The 20,283-nt window shown below is 26.0% G+C and overlaps 2 protein-coding genes across 2 annotated transcripts; both read right to left on the bottom strand.

The window, feature by feature from the left end:
- Positions 1-20: 20 nt before the first annotated feature.
- On the bottom strand, positions 21-8,818 carry LOC113559423. The gene is made up of 2 exons (XM_026965235.1): positions 8,324-8,818; positions 21-2,135 (listed from the first exon to the last, which is right to left on the bottom strand). The coding sequence occupies exon 2, from the start codon at positions 2,055-2,057 to the stop codon at positions 102-104; it is 1,956 nt and encodes a 651-aa protein (XP_026821036.1). The 5' UTR covers positions 2,058-2,135; positions 8,324-8,818; the 3' UTR covers positions 21-101.
- Positions 8,819-15,537: 6,719 nt separating this feature from the next.
- On the bottom strand, positions 15,538-16,341 carry LOC113558059 (bladder cancer-associated protein). Its single transcript, XM_026963577.1, has one exon. The coding sequence runs from the start codon at positions 16,180-16,182 to the stop codon at positions 15,940-15,942; it is 243 nt and encodes an 80-aa protein (XP_026819378.1). The 5' UTR covers positions 16,183-16,341; the 3' UTR covers positions 15,538-15,939.
- Between the last annotated feature and the right edge of the window lie 3,942 nt (positions 16,342-20,283).

Raw genomic sequence — 20,283 nt, 5'->3', positions numbered from 1 at the left:
TATGTTCAATGTTGACTATATTTTTTTTTTTTTTTTTTTTTTTTTTGAAATTATATTGCATATGACTGTTAAATTGGATTTTGAAATATTTTAATATGTATTCATATAGATAATTTTCTGATATTTGGGTATAAACTTTTTTGCTTTGAGTTTGTGATTGATTTATTGACTTTGTCTCGTGAGTTGGGATTTCGATTTAAAGTCAGTAGTGGTTGATTTTGTTGCTTTTTCTGTTGTTGTTGTTGATTTTGATTTGCGTTGTGCATAATGAAATGAGTAATGCTTGTAAATACTCCTGCTACTAATTTTATGCTTAATCCAAAAGTTTGGTATAAAAGAGAAATGTTAAGTCCTGTGTTAATGCAGGTTAGAATTATTTTCCATATAAAGAATATTCCTAATAATCCGGAAATAAATTCACCAAAAATGGTAAACCACCCCCACATTTTTCTTAGTTTATTGTCAACCATATTACTAATGGTGTTTTCGTCAATTAACGTGTTTAGATTTATCCTGTGATCCATTATTGTGAAACCCATGGTTTGTCTTGCTAAATTTTTTTGCGATGCTTCTATTTCTTGAGGTAGTATTAAATATTGTTGAAAATTTTTCATAGTGTCATAATTATAAATTCCTGCTGTCATTAGATTTTCCATACTTTTGTATGTCCATGTCCATTTCGTGGAAGGCTTAAGAGTCTGTGGTTTTTTTATTTCTCTAATATTTTGCGATGTAGTATACCATTCTCCATCAAGTAAAAATGCAGGTGGTAAAAAGTGATTACAATCTAATTCTGTGCCAAATTTTTGTAGGGTTCTTGTTTTAGGAGCCATGAAGTATGATTTATTATTGTAAATAACTGGTAATTCATCATAACATATTGCATTTTTTTTTGATGATATTTCCACTTCTACTGGTTTACATTTTAGTAGATAAATGATTTCCCCAGCCTTTAATGCCGTATAACCGGGTCCTTCGCCCATATGGTATGCGAATTCGGATAAACTGTATGTGGCTAATGATAGTTTGTGTAACAGCACTTTACGTTCTAATTCGCATTGTTTTTGTATTAGATCTGTGTATAAAGTTGTTATCGATGCTTTGAAACGGTTGTCAATGTATACCAATTTAGTATTTATATAAGCCACTAAATCTATGTTTTGTGGATGTATGTCTTTGTTTTTAAAATAATTAAAAAATAATGAATCTGTAATTATGGTTAATTGAGAATGATCAGTTTGTATAGCTGGTATATTACATATATATGTTGATCTTATGTGTTGTAACGCAAAAACGATTTGGTCCGATTCCACTAGGTATGTTCGAGTGGTTTTGTCATTGTTCGAAGTTATTAATGAAACAGGTCCGTCATATAAAATAATGAACTCATGAGTTTCACAATCATAAGTATTTGCGTTCCACACTACCTCTCCTTTATAAATATCCAAACCGTATTGGTCGGATAATTTTAAGGTTGAACCAGTTGGGAGAGTTAACGTATTTTGTTTGTGGTTTACTATGGCTAATCCTTCGGTAAGAGTGATTTTATAATTAGCTTGAACTATAACCTCTTGCCATGTGCCTTTCTCAGATGAAAATGTAGAGCCTTTGCAGTTACCATGTCTATCTACAAAACCGGCTACTGTAACGGATGATAATATAGTCTCGTTAACTTTTAAACCTGTAATTATTCCTCCGTTTGGTAGATGGTATGTTAGTCTCTGGTGTAATTCAGAGCACCGGGCACTGCCTAATTCAGTTATTTCTGTAAAAAAACCATTTTCTACCATTTGGGCATCTTCTAGAATTGAACACCTACTTATAAAATAGTTTATTATTATTGAGCATGTTTTATAAGGTATTTGGTAGGTATCTGTTTTTTGTAGAAGTTGAATTCGTTGAATTGATTGGGTGTGGATTTCTGATGGTGGTTCACATGGCTCCACAGACAAGCTATTAAATGCTGTTATGTTGAGCTTGGGTCCATTACAGTCATATGCAATAAATCCATGTACCATGTGTAATTGTAAGACGATGAGGAGAGGTGTGAAGTTCATTATGAATATGTTGAAAGTTAACTAGCTATAGTATGCTTGTCTTACAATCTTATAAATGTATAATATAAAATACAATGGCTGCTAAAACAAACATAATATAATGTAAATAGTTTTAAAGTTAAAACTAATATTATTATTATTTATTTTATTATTAACCCCTTTTCTTTTTGTGTAATAATTATTTATTATTTCTGCGTTTTCTTCTTTTTTTTTTTTTATATTATTCAAATCATGTTTTTATTTAATTATAATATGATTATTAAATTGTTCTGTATAATTGTATGATCTTATTATTTATAATTTATTTGTTATATATTTATTTAAAAAGATTAGTTTATTTTTTTTGTTAAATAATATCTGATATTTAATTTATTATTATTTATTCGTGATAATTAATTATTAATGTTTTCTCTTGAGTGATATGGTTTAAGACGCCTACCGTGGATTATATCTTCAGTTACTTTATTATCTAAAATAAGTTCGACTTTATAATTTAGGTCATTGATTTTTTCTAAGATTTTAAAAGGACCTCTATATTTTGGACCTAATTTTGGAGATTTCCCTACTTCTGAAAATGGAAATTTAATAAGAACTAAATTTCCCGGATTAAAGCTTATTATTTGATGTGATTTGTCGTGATATTTTTTTTGGTTTTGTTGAGCTATTGAAACTATACTGGGGATTTTATTACGTATTTCATTTAATTCAATTAATGACTTTTTTATATCGTATGGTAGATTATCTGGAATTAATTTATTGTCAATTGGAAAGTATGGTTCGAAACCATGCATTAAATAAAAAGGACTATATTTTGTACTAGTTTGTGGGGTAGCGTTATAACTTAGTGTTACGTATGGTAAATAGTATGACCATCTAGATTGATTATTATTTTCTATGTAATTTTTCAGTGAAGTAGAAAGCACACCATTAATTTTTTCGACCAGCCCCTGTGATTGGGGGGAGTAACTTGTAGATAAAACTTGTTTTATACCTAAATTGTTACATATATCTTCCACGAGTTTATTTTTGAAATGAGTACCTCTATCGGAAGAAAATATTTTAAAACATCCCCAATGGGATATTATTTGAATCATAAATTTAACTGTCGATTCGGCAGAAGCTGAAGCGACAGCTTTGGTAAATATGAACTTAGTATTATTACATGCGGCCACTAATATGTATTTTTTTTTATTACTAGTGGTTAAAGGACCTAAATAATCAAATGTTACTCTGTCTAATGGTCTATTTGATAATTGTATAGGTTGTAATTGACCTATTGGTTTGCCTTCTGATTTTTTATTTATTTGGCACTTATGGCACGTTTTTATAAAATTAGTGGTGTCTTTAACCAAATTTTCCCAATAATATTTATTTTGTATTTTATGAATTGTTCTTGTTATACCGGTATGACCTCCCGTAGGTGATTCGTGATATGATTTTAATATATTATTAATTAAAGATTTTGGAATTACTAAAATTGGTACGAAATTTTTAGGAGGGGTAAATTGTTTGTAGTATAAGATTGCATTTAATAGTGTGAATCTTCGCGTTTTTCTTTTAATATTTTTAGGAATATTTTTATTATTTGGTTCAATTATTGCTTTAATTATATCAGAGCAGAATTTGTCTTTAGCTTGTTCATTTTTTATATTATCTGAATCTAGATTTATTTCTGTATGTTCATCTTGAACTATATCAATTTTATTAATTGCATTCCTAGATAAAGCATCTGCAATTACATTTTCTTTACCTTTTTTGTAAACTATATCAAAATCAAAATCTAATAATTTGAGCGTTAGTCTGGCTATTCGAGCGGAAGGGATTTTTAAATTTCTATAATATTGAAGGCTTATATTGTCGCAGAAAACAGTAAAATGTCTTCCCCATAAATATTCTCGGAAGTAAATTATTCCAAAACATAAGCCTAAAAGTTCTAGGGTGGTTGAAGAATATGTTTTTTCATTAGCCAATAACTTACGCGATGCATAGCCTATTGGATGTAATATATTATTATCATCGGGTTGTTCAATATAGGCTCCTAATCCTGTTATTGAAGCATCTGTTGTTAGAAAAACATGTTTATCGTCATCAAAGTGTTTTAAAAGTGGTTCAGAGATTAAATAATTTTTTAATTTTTTAAAAGATTCTTCATGTTCTACTTTCCAGTCTATTTTTTTATTATCTCCTTTTATAAGTTCAGTGAGGGGGTGTGCTATTTTTGCAAAATCTTTTACGTGTTTTCTGTAATATGAGCACATTCCTATAAATGACCTAACTTCTTTTTGAGTTGTTGGTTGTTTGAACTCAGTTATTGCTTTTGTATTTTTATCCATCGGTTTAATACCTTCACGAGTTATTATATGGCCAAGTAATTCAATTTTGTTATTAAAAAAGAAACATTTACTTGTTTTAAGAGAAAAATTTAATTTATCCATTATTAATAAAGCATTATTTAAATTGTTTAAGGCTTGTTCAAAGTCTTTGCCATAAGATGCTAAGTCATCAATGTATATTATGAGAGATTTATATAATAATTCTGAAAAAGCTTCATTCAGTTTTCTCTGAAAGATACTTGAGCTAATTTTTAGGCCTTGTGGGATTCTAGTAAACGTGAATAGTCCATGACAAGATGTAAATGCAAGTTTATATTGGTCTTCTTCTTTTACAGGTAATTGAAAAAAACCACTATTAAGGTCAAGAGATGAAAAATATTTTGATCCTTCTAGAGATCTTAATAAATCTGTAGTTCTAGGTAAAGGATATTGATCTGTTTCGATTCTATCATTCAATTCTTTATATGAAACTACAAGTCTATAAGATCCTTTTTCTTTTTTTTTTACTAAAAAGGCTGGAGCTGCAAATTTTGATATTATTGGGCGAATAATATTTGCATCGAGTAATTTGTCTAATTGTATTTTTAATTCTTCTCGTTGTTGTGGAGATACTCTGTGTGGCGCATTAAATTTAGGGTCCGTATAATTTGGTTTCAATTTTATTTCGCAAGGATCTACGTTAGCACATTTTATGTGTGAAGTGTCTGTTGTAAAGAGATGAATGAATTTTTTTAATAACTCAACTACTTTTTTATGTTGATATTTATCGAGATGTTGAGATATATTTATTATAGTTCCTTCACTATCCATAAGTATTTCTTTGTCATCGGAATTATTCGAAATTGTGTTTGATATTTTTGTATTAGTAATTACTGGTTCAATGTTATCATTATTATTAAGAGGTTTTTTTATATCTATAGACTCGTTTGGAATTGTATTATCAATATGTTTTTTTTTTATGCTATTTATTAAATGTTCTAAAGGCGGTATATCATTAATGATAATGTAATTAGATGGTATTTTATTTGACATTTTATCTGCTCTTGTTCCCGGAATCCAATGCGTGTTTTTATCAACACTATATAAAACGATTATGGACCTATTATTATAATTCTTATTTTGATAGATAATTGCCGTTTTATTAGTGTCATTGTAAATATAAGTATCGTGATTATAATAATCAGAGATTGCGGCTAGTTCGTCATCAGACATCCAATAATTAGGCAGCTGTGTAACATTCAATAATTGTAAGATATCTGCTATGGAAGTAATTTTATTTAATTTGTTGTCGTTTAAAGCATTGCATACAGCATAAATGCCACAGTTTCCATCTCCCGCGACATTTTCTCCTGGTTTATAATTTACAAATACTGATTTTATTTTATTATTATCTTTTGTATTATTAATGTCTATATTATAATCATAATCTATTTTTTTTAATTCACTTATGTTACTCATATTTTTATCATTACTTTTAGTATTTTTAAGGTTATTGATGGGTGATTTAATTTTATTATTGGAATTATCGTTAATATTATTTAATTGTTTTAATGTTTTATAAAAATAGTAATTCTTATGTATTAAATTTATGACATTTTGATGTTCTTGAGTTTTCCAATTATTCGTTATGTGTGTTTTATCTTTATGACAAATGAGAAGATTGATATTTGTGTTAAGAAATTCTGTAAAAATTGTTTGTTTGATAATTGTCCAATTACATTTGTCTATACCTGAGGCAATTGTAGGTATAGCAATTTTGAAATCGTGTAATTTTTGCATTGATTTTTTTAAGTTTTGTATAGTAAGCTTTATGTTATTATACTTAGGTTTATGAAAATATTTTTGCTTTGTTACTAGGTGATAAATTATTTTATTTCCGATTTTTATTGGAATTGCGTCGCCTATTTGTGGGTTTAGCTTTTCAAGTTGAGGCGTTGTGTTTCCAAATTTTGTTTTTATGCGAGAAGCTATTCCTTTAGACATTTTTAAATCTGCAGATATGCAATGGGCAATCGAGTAGTCAGAATCTACAAGAAATATATCAGCAATTTCCTCTTTAATATTATTAATATTTGTATTAGATAGATTAGTGTAAGTTTGTATTGTAATTGAATCATTTAATAATAAAGTATTATTATGAAAATTTATAATAGCCTTATTTTTGTGTAGAAAATTATTTCCTATTATTATATGGCATGTTAAATTTTTGACAATAAATACCGATGTTTCAAAATCCTGAGAATCGATTTTTAGTTTAATCACTGTAGATCCATATACAGTTAAATGGTTGTTATTTGGGCCTGATAGAATTATGTTTTCTTTAATTATTTTATTTTCAGGGGGAACAAGCGTGTGTCTAATACAACAAATATTGGCTCCTGTATCAATAGTTATTGGTACATCAATATTATTAAGTTTAGCACGAATAAATAAAGGTTCAGAAATATGATTAATTTTGTAAGTAGTTGCTGGTTTTTTAACTGACAATGAAGGGTAACAGCGAGTGTCAGAAAAACTGTTTGACCTATTTATTAGTTTTTTTGAATTGAAAATTTTCTACAAGTTATTGCTGAATGTCCTATCATATCACATAATTGACAATTAATCGGGTTTTTTTTTAATCGACAATTTTCTGTGAAATGATTATTTCTATTACAAATTGTACATTGTATTTTGTTGTTATTTTTTGATGTATTTTTGTTTTTAAAATAGCAAAATTCTGTGATATGATTGTTTTTAGAGCATATTTCACATTTTTTTGTATTTATTTTATTGTTTGAAAAAGATTGGCGATTATTTTTAAAATTATTGTACATATTAGAATTGTTATTTTGAACTTGAGGGTTTATAATATTTTCTATGTCGGTTTTAAATTTATTGTTGTTTTCATTAAGCAGATTTATTTTTTCATTTATTTCGTTTGAGATTTGATTTAGTTTATGAGTGATTATATCAGTTTTTATTTCGGAAGGAGATTGATTTATTTCGCCCGTTACCATAAATTCTACCATTTCATATTTTCTTATATTGTCTTTTAATAATTTTAGTGTTGAATTATCTAATATTCCAATGTATCTAGTAATATTTGGTTTAAGACCGTTCATTATATGTCTAGTTATTTCTTGTTGAGCCATTTCAGAATCTATACGTCTACAAAGTGATTCGATTTCATTAATGAATGTCATAGGTAGTTCATCATCTAATTGCTTTCTTTTTTCGAGTAATAATCGAAGCATATCTTTATGAGCAATGTGTTCGAATTCATTTCGAAGTTGTTTTTCTAAATCAGCCCATTTATTGAAATTTTGATTTTCGATGTTTTCATAAAAAGTTAGTGCTGGGCCCTCTAAAAATGCAGGTATGAATTGTAATTTTTCTTGTTCGGACCAGCCATTAATGGAAGCTGCTCTTTGATATTTTTTTAAAAATGCATCTATACTATCAGATGAAGAATCGGAAAATATGTCAGGTTTGAAATAAAGTTTTTTACTCTCCATTTTGTTCGTTTTGGTTTGATAATTTTCATTTATTGTCACAAAATCGTCCGGGCAAGATTCACCGTTTAAATATTTTAATAATCTATTCTTAAGTTCTGCAACTGTTCCTACACTATTTAAATTTCTTTTATTTAATTCTAAAATTAATTGAGGTTTATTAACTTTGTTTATTTCATTTGGCAGTGAAATAAAAATTGGTTCTTCTATTTCATTTTCCTGATTATTATTATTTTGTGACATTTGTTTAAAAAAATATGTTCGTTTTATTTGTAATTTAATATTTGTATTATTATTTCGGGGATTTTTAAACGCGGTAAGAGCCACTAGTTGGGCGCCACTTTGTAATGATAGAGAAAGAATAATAGTAAGTTGATTGGGGACTATTATATATTTCTAAATTATTACTTGCTAAATAATTATATTTTAATGATATTACCTCTCTGCTTCCTGTGTCGACTTGCTTGTTGAAATCGTGGTTCGCGTTCAAGATGTAATATGAGGTGATCGATTTATATTTTGAAATAATTAGACCTTTTTTCTTTGAATCACAATTGTAATTTTATTTAACTTATTTTTAACACTTTTTAATATATATATTTTAATCAATTACAAACTTATTATTATGTCTTATTGTATGAACGATCTGCGTAGTCTCTTACACTCGCTTTTGACCATCCGCACAATAAGACGATAAAGACTCCCCAATCTTAGCGACTACTAGTCCCCTTATATATCTAATTCTTTTACATATAAGAGTGTGTGCGTGTGTATATGTACATATGTGTGAGTTTTATCTTATATTTAAAGCTATCAATTATTATAATTATTATAAATATGTTATTACTATAATTATTATATATTATTGTATTTTATTGAATATTACTTATCATACAATTAAAAATTTAAGATATATGATGGCTAAGTGCACATCATTACAGAGCATAATTAAAATATTTTAAGTTAAAATTGTTCATCTCCTTTGTTGCTTTGCTTAAATTGCTTAAAATGATTGTTTTATCGTACACGCTTTATTATATTCATAACGATTTATTAATTAATTAAATTTATACTGATTACAAAGCAGAAACTAGCTTTCTGTTTTTTTAGGAATTATTTTGATAATAATGACAGTCCTTTACGGAAAATAAGAAAATATTTTTCGGACAAAATATACTTACTACTAAGAAAATATTTTATATATAAAGTAAACTTTTCTATGCAATACATTTTCGACAATATTCATAAAGGAAAATATTACAATTATTTATTTAGGAAATGTTTTTAGAGGGCTTTAAAGACTTGAGGGGACTAAGCCCTTTAAGTCCCTCCTCGATTACAGCCAATGATTTTACCAACATATCTATTATACTTTAGCCATATAAGTATTGATTATATATCAACTAATATGTTATAAGTTAATAACGTTAGGTGGGTAATAGGTATTGATATTGCAATTTGTAATATTGAACTATTGAAGTATAAAACAAATATTTATTTTACCTTTTACCATCAAAAGTATACTGAAAGGCGAAAACCGTGTTAAATTAATACATAGATTGGTATAGGTATATAATATTATTGTTTAATGTTTTCGAATTTATGTGTGTGTTTACACGCCCATCACAAAAAAACAACAATAAAACCAACATTAAATAAACAAGTAAACACAACACTCAACAATATAGTATAATAATCTACATAATATTAATATTATATATAGTGCAATACTATTGTAATATTATATTATTATATTTTGTATACCTAGGTAGGGTAACTACCTATTATTGTAATATTGTTAGCGCTCAATAAATATTAAAATTCTATTAATGTTGCAATTAATTTAATTACTCTCCACTAAACTCATATTATTTTAGTTAATAACAAAATGTTTTCTATTATTTTTTTTTGTTTTTGTTTTTTTTTTTTTGGTGTATGTTAACAAATTATACCTACCAACCTACTTACAAACTACTCTATATTTTTGTAGTAAAAATTTTAAATCGATAGATATAAATATGTTATATTCAAGTATATAAATTCTACAATTAACTAAATATTAAATAGAAATTAACCACTAAAACATAATGTTGATAAATAACATAATTAATGAGTTCATGTACATTGTATATAATATATTAGGTATGATAAAAATAAACTCTAAAATCAAAATATTTAGATAAGTCATCTTTTAGTTTACGTATTATACAGCTTGCAATGATTCAAATAAAATAGCCAATATAGGTTAATATTTACTGGCTACTAGGTGTCTTGCCGTTTAGATACCTATATACTTTGAGCAACAACCTACACTCTACAGCATCTATCTACATCCTACACTAACAATACTATATCTGACTACCAATTTTAAGTAGCGACTCATCAGTCAATACTATTAAATCATAAAATATATTCCGCAAATTTTAACTATGTCAATGATTATTATACTTACATTATCATATTAATCATACGTTTACTTAACCTGCATAAATATTACCTAATACCTATAAAACTATAATTACACTATAATATTATAATATTATAAAACTAGATAAAACGAAATATTGTGCTTAAAATAAATTATTTTAAAATCTTATTAACTAATACATACACGATACACCATGCATTTACCTAACATTATATAGTTATATCAAATATTTATATTGATACCATAGGTCTATATTGAGTATTGACTATTTTTAAAATTATAGTATCTATATACATATATACCTACTTACGCTCTGGCGCGAACGCAGGAAAAAATGTCGGGGGGGGGGAGTTTTGAAAATGTGTTCATAAATATCATATACTATTCATTTGTAGATCAGGTAATTTATTTTTTGTTCCTGATATTTCGGAGTAAGTAGTACCTATATAAAATAATTTGAAAGTATAAACATATTATTTAGATTAGCTACATAAAAAATAAATATTTTACTCTAAACTTCAAAAAAACTATATATATATATATTTCTATACCGACCTAATCAAGCTGTCAATACCATTTTTGTACCATTCCTTATAAAAGAGAAAAAAACCGAAGTAAATATATATGTTATTATATAGAATATGTAATATATGGTAAATAATAAATACAAAATAATAATTGATAACACGTAAGTATAAGAAAAACATCATGTCATATTGTCGTTCATAGATTATAATTTATAAGTATATTAATTATAATCGTTTAAACTTTTTTAAGTGTCTACTGTCTTGTAATACATGAATCACTTCATAATATGTATAATTATATACATTATTTGATATTATAGTTACTTAAATAGCAAGAGCTACGATTAGCTACGTATAGTGTATACGTATACCTATTATTTATTTATTTTATTAATTTAAATCTATAGATAGGACAAATAGCATAGGTACAGCAGTAGTGTAGTATTATACTATATAATAGAACCTACGTACGATACACTTGATATTACTGTAGCTGTATCAGAAATCAGTAATTGGCAGTGGCGTGTCATACGTCATGTGTGCAATGTGTGCAAATGCCATGGTCCCTCGGGCATTATTGCTCAACGTTCCATAAAAAAAAAAAAATTAAATAAATACAGTCATGTACGATAAAGTAAAAAATTGTTTAATTTCAAACGGTTCTCATTTTCTCAATCTGATATCAGTTTATCATTGTTATAAAATATAATTTTATGTATATCTATGTTATTTAGAATAAAAATATGTAGGAGGGGGCCTTTTTTAGTTTTGCACACAGGCTCATTTTTAGAATAAACCGCCATTGGTAATAGGTAACTAATAAAATAATAATTATTATAATATCAAGTAATAATTAGGTATCATATATTAATATACGTACATCGTTATTTATTTTTTATACATCATAACTATAAATATATTTACTTGATTTTTATAATATTTTAATCTAGCATTAGTTGCAATACTTTGGTAATTTTTACATTGAAATTCGATATGTGTATTATAAAGTATACTTATGTAGTGTTCTATAGAAGGGATTAGTATTTTAGGTAAAAGTATAATTTTTAATGTGTTTATATAAGTAAGTATAATCATTGACCTATAACACTTGGTAATAAGAAATAAGAACATTAATTTTGAATAATATAGAATGTAAGTTGTAAGTTGTAACTATATAAGACTTAGCCACTTAGGTTATTAATTTTGGATTTGTGGTGACGGACGACAGAATGAAAAACTTCATCATAATGTTATATACCTCTAGATCTCTTCATAACTCCATTATAGCTTAATCTTCAAGTTACAAGCTTTGCAGATTTTTTGTAACCTCGAGTGTATTGTCTCCGTCTTACTAACGACGCAAGTATGCAACTACGCTTAACATATACTTATACCAAATTTTACGTTTTCAATAACCCTCTTTAATCTGTTATTTTAAAAGTTATGGTAATTTGTAATATAGTCAAATTTAAAAATACCTATCATTTTTTGTGTCTCTTGTACGTTTTTTTATATTTTAATTTTGAAGCAAATTATACGCATTACAAAAAAATTACAGTTTTAAAATATTCATAACTTATTTTTAGCGAAATTATGGATAGACAAATTTAACCACAATAAATTAAGACTATAAAATATATTATGCTATCATGCATTTAATTTCAAATTATTACCTATCTATTACTTATAAATAATTTACATAACAGTTATTAATTAATTAACAATATATAAAATAGTTTAGAAGCAGAAAAATTAACTACACGATATATTTAGAAATTCTAATCAAGGTGACAAAGGTTATTGGAAAATGACCAACAATGATTCAACATCAAATAAGCATAATGACAAGTTTTTCCATGATTTGCATTTTCTGATATGGTCATGATGGTGAAAGAGGAAGTGTAAAAAAAGCTAAGTAAAGCAATAGGTAGTATAAGTTTTTGTTATATGTTGATATAAAAGTTAAAAGGCTAGAACCATTCTTAATTGTATAATATTTTGTTCAGAATAAATTCGATATAAACTGTACTATAAGAACCCTTAACTATTTAATTAATACATTAAACAGACTAAATTCTACCAGCATAATGTTCTCGCAAATAACTTCGGAAGTTTTCTGTACTATAAACATTAAAAAAGGTTGTACCAAGGCCGTGTTAGTTTAGGACAGTAATGTGGATGTCCCAACAATTTTTTATAAGATTGGCCACCAGAGGTCAACGCTATATAGGCTACCGCTACAATTTATACATTAAATGCATACATAATATATATATTATTTATATCGCGAGAGTGGTTGATGGTTAAAAAGTATATTTATGATACGAATAAAGAATAATAAAAAAATCGTTTGTGATGAATAGATTGCTTTTTAGCTCATCCTAAAGAAAACTGCAGCATGGGTAAGGTCACATAGGTACTCAAATAACGCAGTATGTAGGTAGTTATATATCATGATAAATAAAAATGGAAATGTTTGTTTTTCGTAAGATTATGTTTTAGAGGATTTTTACTCAAGAACAATAGTCAATAGACTATACCTTTATAACTTTACTCCCATTTTAAATAATAGCTACTCCATAACTACCTACCCTATTTTGATAAATAGTAAAAAATTCTAGGAAAATTTAGGAGAAAAAGATATTATTTACCATTAACATAACATTCATAACTATTATTAGGTACTTATACAATTTTTCAGTTAAAATAATATTTCTTAAAAAATATCAAAAAAACAACGTATTATTTATTTATTTTTTAGAATCAGTTTAGCTATGCTATGTATTAGTATACTTTAAAAAAACTGTCTAAAGACTCACAATTTTATTTAAGTTTGGATTATTTCCAGTTGTTACATATATGTATCATACATGTATTTTCCTATAGCTACCATATTAAAATATTTTTATTAAAATTTACCTTCAGAAAATTGCTTATAAGTAGGTATATACCATAAGAGCAAAATTTTAGTGTATTTGTGACTGCTGTTTATTGTTTTCTCCAAAGAAAAAAAAAATGTTGTTATAAAAAAATGTTAAGTATTTTGCATGAGAAATGCTTATTGCAATTTTTTCCGAATCCTAAATATTACACAATAACATTAAATCAGCGACTATCCAGGTTAGGTAGGTTTTTGTGAAACAATCGAATTTGATTTGGAAATAAGAGGTTTTTTTTATGAGGTATCTATGTTAAAAATGAATGACAAAAATACAAAATTTAAGCTAATAGATTTTGAATAAAAATAACAAAAATGTTTTAATATTTGTTTATGAAGTACCGTCTGAAATTGTATAATAATATTAAGTATACTTATCATAATAGTAAATGTACAATAATTAATAATACCTATCTAAATTGCTAATACTAATAATACTATGTACAGTAAATAATATTTTCTATGCATACTGAAACTCAACCTAAACAGCAACCAGAAATTATGATATTTTATAATTATTTAACCTAACCGTCCTAACCTACAGCACAATTTCAAATGAGTTAGGTAAAATTATCAAAATTTCTTAAAAATATTTACCTACCTACTCAAATAAAAATAATTCAAATGGGTTTAAAACTTGATATTTTGTAGACTGTTGATTGTTTTTTTATTAATAGGTACTTTGAAGTTTGAACACACTGCACGGTTCATAGATTACCTATAAATATATTTTTTATTATCAATTAAAAATGAATTAGGTGTGTATTAAATAAAAACGAATGCATATTTGTATACCAACAACGGCAACAACCTATACAGGTACCTAACACATTTATATAATCATGACTGATGGAGTGATGACTATTAATGCATTACGCATCAAGATATTACCTGTAGGTATCGGCTGTATACATTAGAATAATGAAATATGTATAAGTAATTAATTACTATAATTATAAAAAATGTTAGCATCATTTTTACCATTGATAAAAAAGGAATGCATTTTATATTTATGTTCTTATTAGGAATATGATTTTACCATCAGATTTTTTTCTATTTATTCTAGTTATCTACTGTACAAAACATTTTTAACGCCATTGATTATTCATATAATTAAAAAATATTAAAATATTATTTTTTTTTTATTTTGAATATACCTAATGTCTTAATATAATAATGACAAATTAACATTAATTATAAATTAACTAATATAATTAAAGACTTCTTGGAATCATATTGAAGATTTCTTACACGAGTGTCCAAAAAATTAAAAGAAATAAAATAAAATAATTTTGTCGGTACTTACTAGTTGATTCTGCATATATTTTGTGTTTAGATACAATGTAGAAGTGTTCTCAACATTTACCTTTTTACATATAAATTGCACTTTTATAATAATAAACCATTACAAAATTAATTTAAATTTTATTTACATAACATACATTTTAATATTAAATAGGTCATATATGAAGAACTCAATTTTTTTTATAATACTTAACTGGTTAATTTTTAAATGTAAATAAATTTCTGTAAATTAAACTATCTAAATCAAAATTAATAATAATATATTTTGATATTTAATTGTTTATATAGGTATTTGATATTTTGTAGTTTATTCCTTTGTTAATTCTGTTATACCCAACTAAAAAATGAAAATTTGGTTTCTAGAAAAAATTATATTTAAATATAACTATATAGGTACCTTTTTTTACCAAGTTTCTCATTACATAATTTAATATTTTATAATAATAATCTGTCCTTTCTGCAAACAATATAATTTAGTTTATTATTTGAAAAAGAATAATCAAGTTATACTCATTTATTGAGCTTATTAACTATAAATTCAGCGCATCAGTAAGTTACTTAAAAAAAAAAACATACATATTCAAAGACATATTTAAAATTATATATACAAGTCTATATTTCGATAAACCAAACAGTAAAAAGTGCCAAAATCCACTTATTACTAGCTACATAAACAAAATGTGGCAAGATATTTGAGTTGTACATTATTTTTTTTACATAAACTTAATTTTGGTCAACTTAAGTAATTGATTTCATAAAAAATAAAAAATAATAATAAAAATAAATAAAATATACTCCTAAACACTAGTGGTGTGTCCATTCGAGTATGGATATGAGCGGCTCTCGACGTCTTCCCTTTAACCGTTGTCACATTGCACAGAATCACAGTTGCTGCTGAAGAATATACAATTTCCATACCCACTGTAACATATCAGGAACACTGCTACTAGGAACACTATGCTGCATATGGTGCATGGTTTCCGTTCCAAAAAGAATCCTGTCAAGTATAGAACCATGAACATGACATGCGTCTGCAATAGCGCAGGATTCAGTGGTTTTGGTATGAGTAACACGGGTATCAACCATTGAAGACAGTACATGTTGGATTTGTGCGTATATTGAGGCTACGACAGTACGACACTGAAGTACAAACTATGAAATAATAGATTAATATCGATTCAAACAAAGAAATTAATTATTTATTTAAGATGTTTGTTGTTTAATGAAAATAATAATTTTTAATTTTTATAATAATAATAATAATTGATAACGTAATAGAGATAATATTCATGATTAGACCATTGATTTTTCAGTGTCTGCCAAATATATTATGAATCTAATTTTCTGGTTCATATTTAATCCACAAGAGAGAAGCACACAATGTTCTTGAAAGATAATATCATTAGACGTTCGAAGAAAATACATATTATATTTATTATATTATTAGAAATTGTCCAATAAAATAAATTACAACTTTAATTTATAAATGAAAAATATTAAGTACAAACATACCGATAACATTTATCGTGTCAGTATCGATAAATTAGGTTATTTAATAATATTGTTAGTTGTTGCGTTGGTTAAGAAAGTGTAATGCAAATATGCAATCCTATCCTCAAAATGAGCACGCCTATTTAGAATGTGAGGTTGTATTACTCAGTTACTAATGAGTATAGTGAATATAGTGATGAATGATGACCAAGTCCGAATTAAAGACCTTAGAAATACCAGATACCTAAATATTTCAAATTTCAATAGTCTAAGAGAACGTCGTACCCGCATGTGTTGTCTCCGTCTTACGTAGTATGACACAGACAAAATGTGTTTACACATTCTGAGTAGAACTCGTTCAAATTTGGTTCTAGAGCAAATATACCTATTGTAAAATTAAAATATGACAATACAGTGGCAAGGCAATAAGTTATTTTTTAAAAGTTATAGGTTATTTAAATTTTTGCTATTTTTAAACGATATAATGAACGTTATATTGGGAATAATTGAAGAAACTCATCATTTTGCACTCCAAAATATTGTTATCTTTTAATTTTATAATAGGTATATTTACTCAAGAACCTAAATTGAGCGAATTCTATTCAGACTGCGTAAACACGTTTTGTCTGTGTCGTACTGTCGTATACGTGCTAAGACGGAGACATTATGCGGGTGCGACGTCCTTTTAAGCTTATACCTTAATATCTATTTTTTTTTCAAAAAAAATGTTAATCAATTTTTTTTGACAGTTGAGTTTAATTTTATAATTTTATACCATAAAAAAATTTCATTCTGGCGACATAATTATTTAATATTATAGGTAGTATACGCAATAACGCATATTATACACAATTGTAGCTACTAATGTAAAATATTGTTAGCTCAAGCGAAAAGGTTAAAACCAGGCGCGTACACAACAATTTTTTTTTTGGGGGGGGGTGTACATTTTTGTACATGATATATACATAATATACATTTTCGTATATAATCTAACCTAATCTATAACCTAACAAGAAATTTACACAATTTCAATTATAGTACTATTTATTTCTCATAAAAACGTCATTATTAAAAAATAAATTTAAATATTCTTTAAAAACATGTATTTTTATAATATAAAATCTAATTTTCGAGGTAGTCTGCAAATCTGTTGATGACTTCGTCAATATCAATGTCGTCATTTCTATAAATATTCATGAATGCTAATCTTGTCAGTCGGTCTTGTCCAATATTATTTCTTAAATAGGTTTTTAGTCTCCGCAATGTTGAAAATGAACGCTCTGCAGTAACAGTTGTTACAGGCAAAGTAGCCAATATTGTTAAAAGGCACTTTATATTTGGATAGAGATCGTTAGACATTTGACTTAAGGTAGTTAATGAACATTTTGGACGATTATCATCAGATATATTTTGTTATTGTGTTTGCCAGATTTTAATCTCGGTATTAATCGTATCAAAATTAGGTAATAATGGTTTGTAAAACAGTGCACATTCCATAAATTTGTTTAAATAACCTAATATTAATCATTAGTTTACAAATTGTATTTATTCACTTAAAAAGGTTACCCCTCCTGAAAAAAAAATATTTTTTCCAAATATATGGTATGGCTTACAAGTGATAAAAATATATAAACTTAAAACATTTTAGTATGCGTCACACATAAATTAATAATAATTTATCATATACAGATTTAAGATATAGGTACATTAAGAAACAATATTATTGTAACAGAATAAATCAATGTATCAAAATCATTAACTAGGACTGTGTTGTAAATCTATGTATACAGGAGAACTTTTAACTTAATTTGTACGATAAAATTTGACATAAAACGTATATTTTATTTTGATTGGACAACAGGCCAACCAAGAATCAAGCAATTTAAATTTAACAATTTAATATATATATATATTTTATATATATTTATATATAGGTAATATAATTTATCATATTATTAACTATATTCATAATTTAGAAATTATTTGTAATATTATGAACAATTTTTAGATTAGTTTTCATGATTTATTTTTAATGTGTAAGTAAAATAATATTCTGAAGAAAGAGATGAGCACTTAAAATAATTGGTCCTAGAACCGTGCAATGGCGTCACCTTACAGGATTTGACTAGAGTTAAAAACTTTTAAATTATAATAATTATATCATACTTATTACTTTTATACTAATGTCTAATATACCTATAATAATTATTGTAGTACCTACCAAGAGAGTGTTAAGTCTAAGCCTTAAACAAATATTTTTTTATCACGTAAATTTAAATCACATATGAGTTTTATCACTAAATGATTTTCCTTATCGACCTTAACCTTAAATAAAAAGTATATACCTAATTGTTTATTGTATAGATTAAAGGTAAGTATATTAAAAACTTTCTTACTTACTTATTGTTGCGGAGCATAGCGCATGTACTGTTTGTAAATTTTCATAAATAAATAAAAATAATATTTTAATTTTTTTTGCAAACTTTATGTAAGAGTGAGTTAAGAACATTTTAAAGTTGTAATATTTTACATATAGCTATAACTAACTTTAAAATGACAATATTAATAAAAACATATGACATATTGTTCTAGATATATTGTTAATTTTAAGTTTTGATAAAAGGTAAATTGACTTTAATATTAAAGCTAAAACATAAAACGTGATCTGTTGAACGCAAAGTTGCTATGATGTATATTAGTAAGATATAGAGACTACACACATGGGTATAACGTCCTCTTAATACTTAATATATACCTCCTTAGTAGCAAGTAATTGTTTTATAAAAGGAATACTATAGAACAATATTCAATCATAATAATTATATTAATTTATTAAATAAATGTAAAATGCTAATAATATGTATATTGTATATTGCTATGTAATATGCAACCTGTCGGCGTAGATCTTATCTATTAAATAATTTATATAACAGGTTAACAAAATTGAAACAATTTTTTTCTTGAAGATAATAGGATAAAATTAAGATAAGTACCTACTTTAAAAATAAATTACCTATTTAAAATACAAAAAAAATCCAATGCATTATACTTAGTAGTTTCATTTTTGTAAAATATATTTGGAGGCTTTTTAGGGTATAAAATCATAAGCACTAATGATTATTGTTGCGGCCCATTTATAATCGTGTGTTTTGGATTATATTTTTAAAAGTTGTTCGTTGTTGTTTATGAGGTAGGTACTACTCATTTATTAATTTCTAATTTCAATAAAATATAATATTATCCGTTAAAGACAAACTTAAATGGATTTTAGTCTATATTATGATCTTATTTATCAATTTCCCAATTATTCTGTTTAATTAAAACCATCTACCTAACCTTGGAAAGCTATATATGTGGTTTTAGAGCAATAACTAGAAGGTTTGGCCATTATAACACTATTAAGTTTGAGTATTTTCTGATGTCCGATTACCATTTTGAATGTAGGTATGAATTTGTTAACTTCTTTTCTGAGTTATTTACAACATATTTAATTTTATATTTTTATTTCAGAATCCTTAGAATCAACATTAAAAAAAAAAAATATTCAAAACATAATTATTTTTTCAATTTTATACACACATCTAACAGTATAAATGAAAATCTTTGTACAGGAAAAACTTTGGAACTACTTATCAGATCTTCTTGATTTCTTTTTAATGAAAGAGTACATCACGGTGAAGGTTAATATCGCAATAGCATTTGTCTAAGTT

The sequence above is a fragment of the Rhopalosiphum maidis genome, chromosome 4 (genome assembly GCF_003676215.2).
Source record: "Rhopalosiphum maidis isolate BTI-1 chromosome 4, ASM367621v3, whole genome shotgun sequence".
NCBI classification, from domain to species: domain Eukaryota; kingdom Metazoa; phylum Arthropoda; class Insecta; order Hemiptera; family Aphididae; genus Rhopalosiphum; species Rhopalosiphum maidis.
Note: the sequence above shows the minus strand (reverse complement) of the source record. Positions and strands in the feature narration are given on the sequence as shown.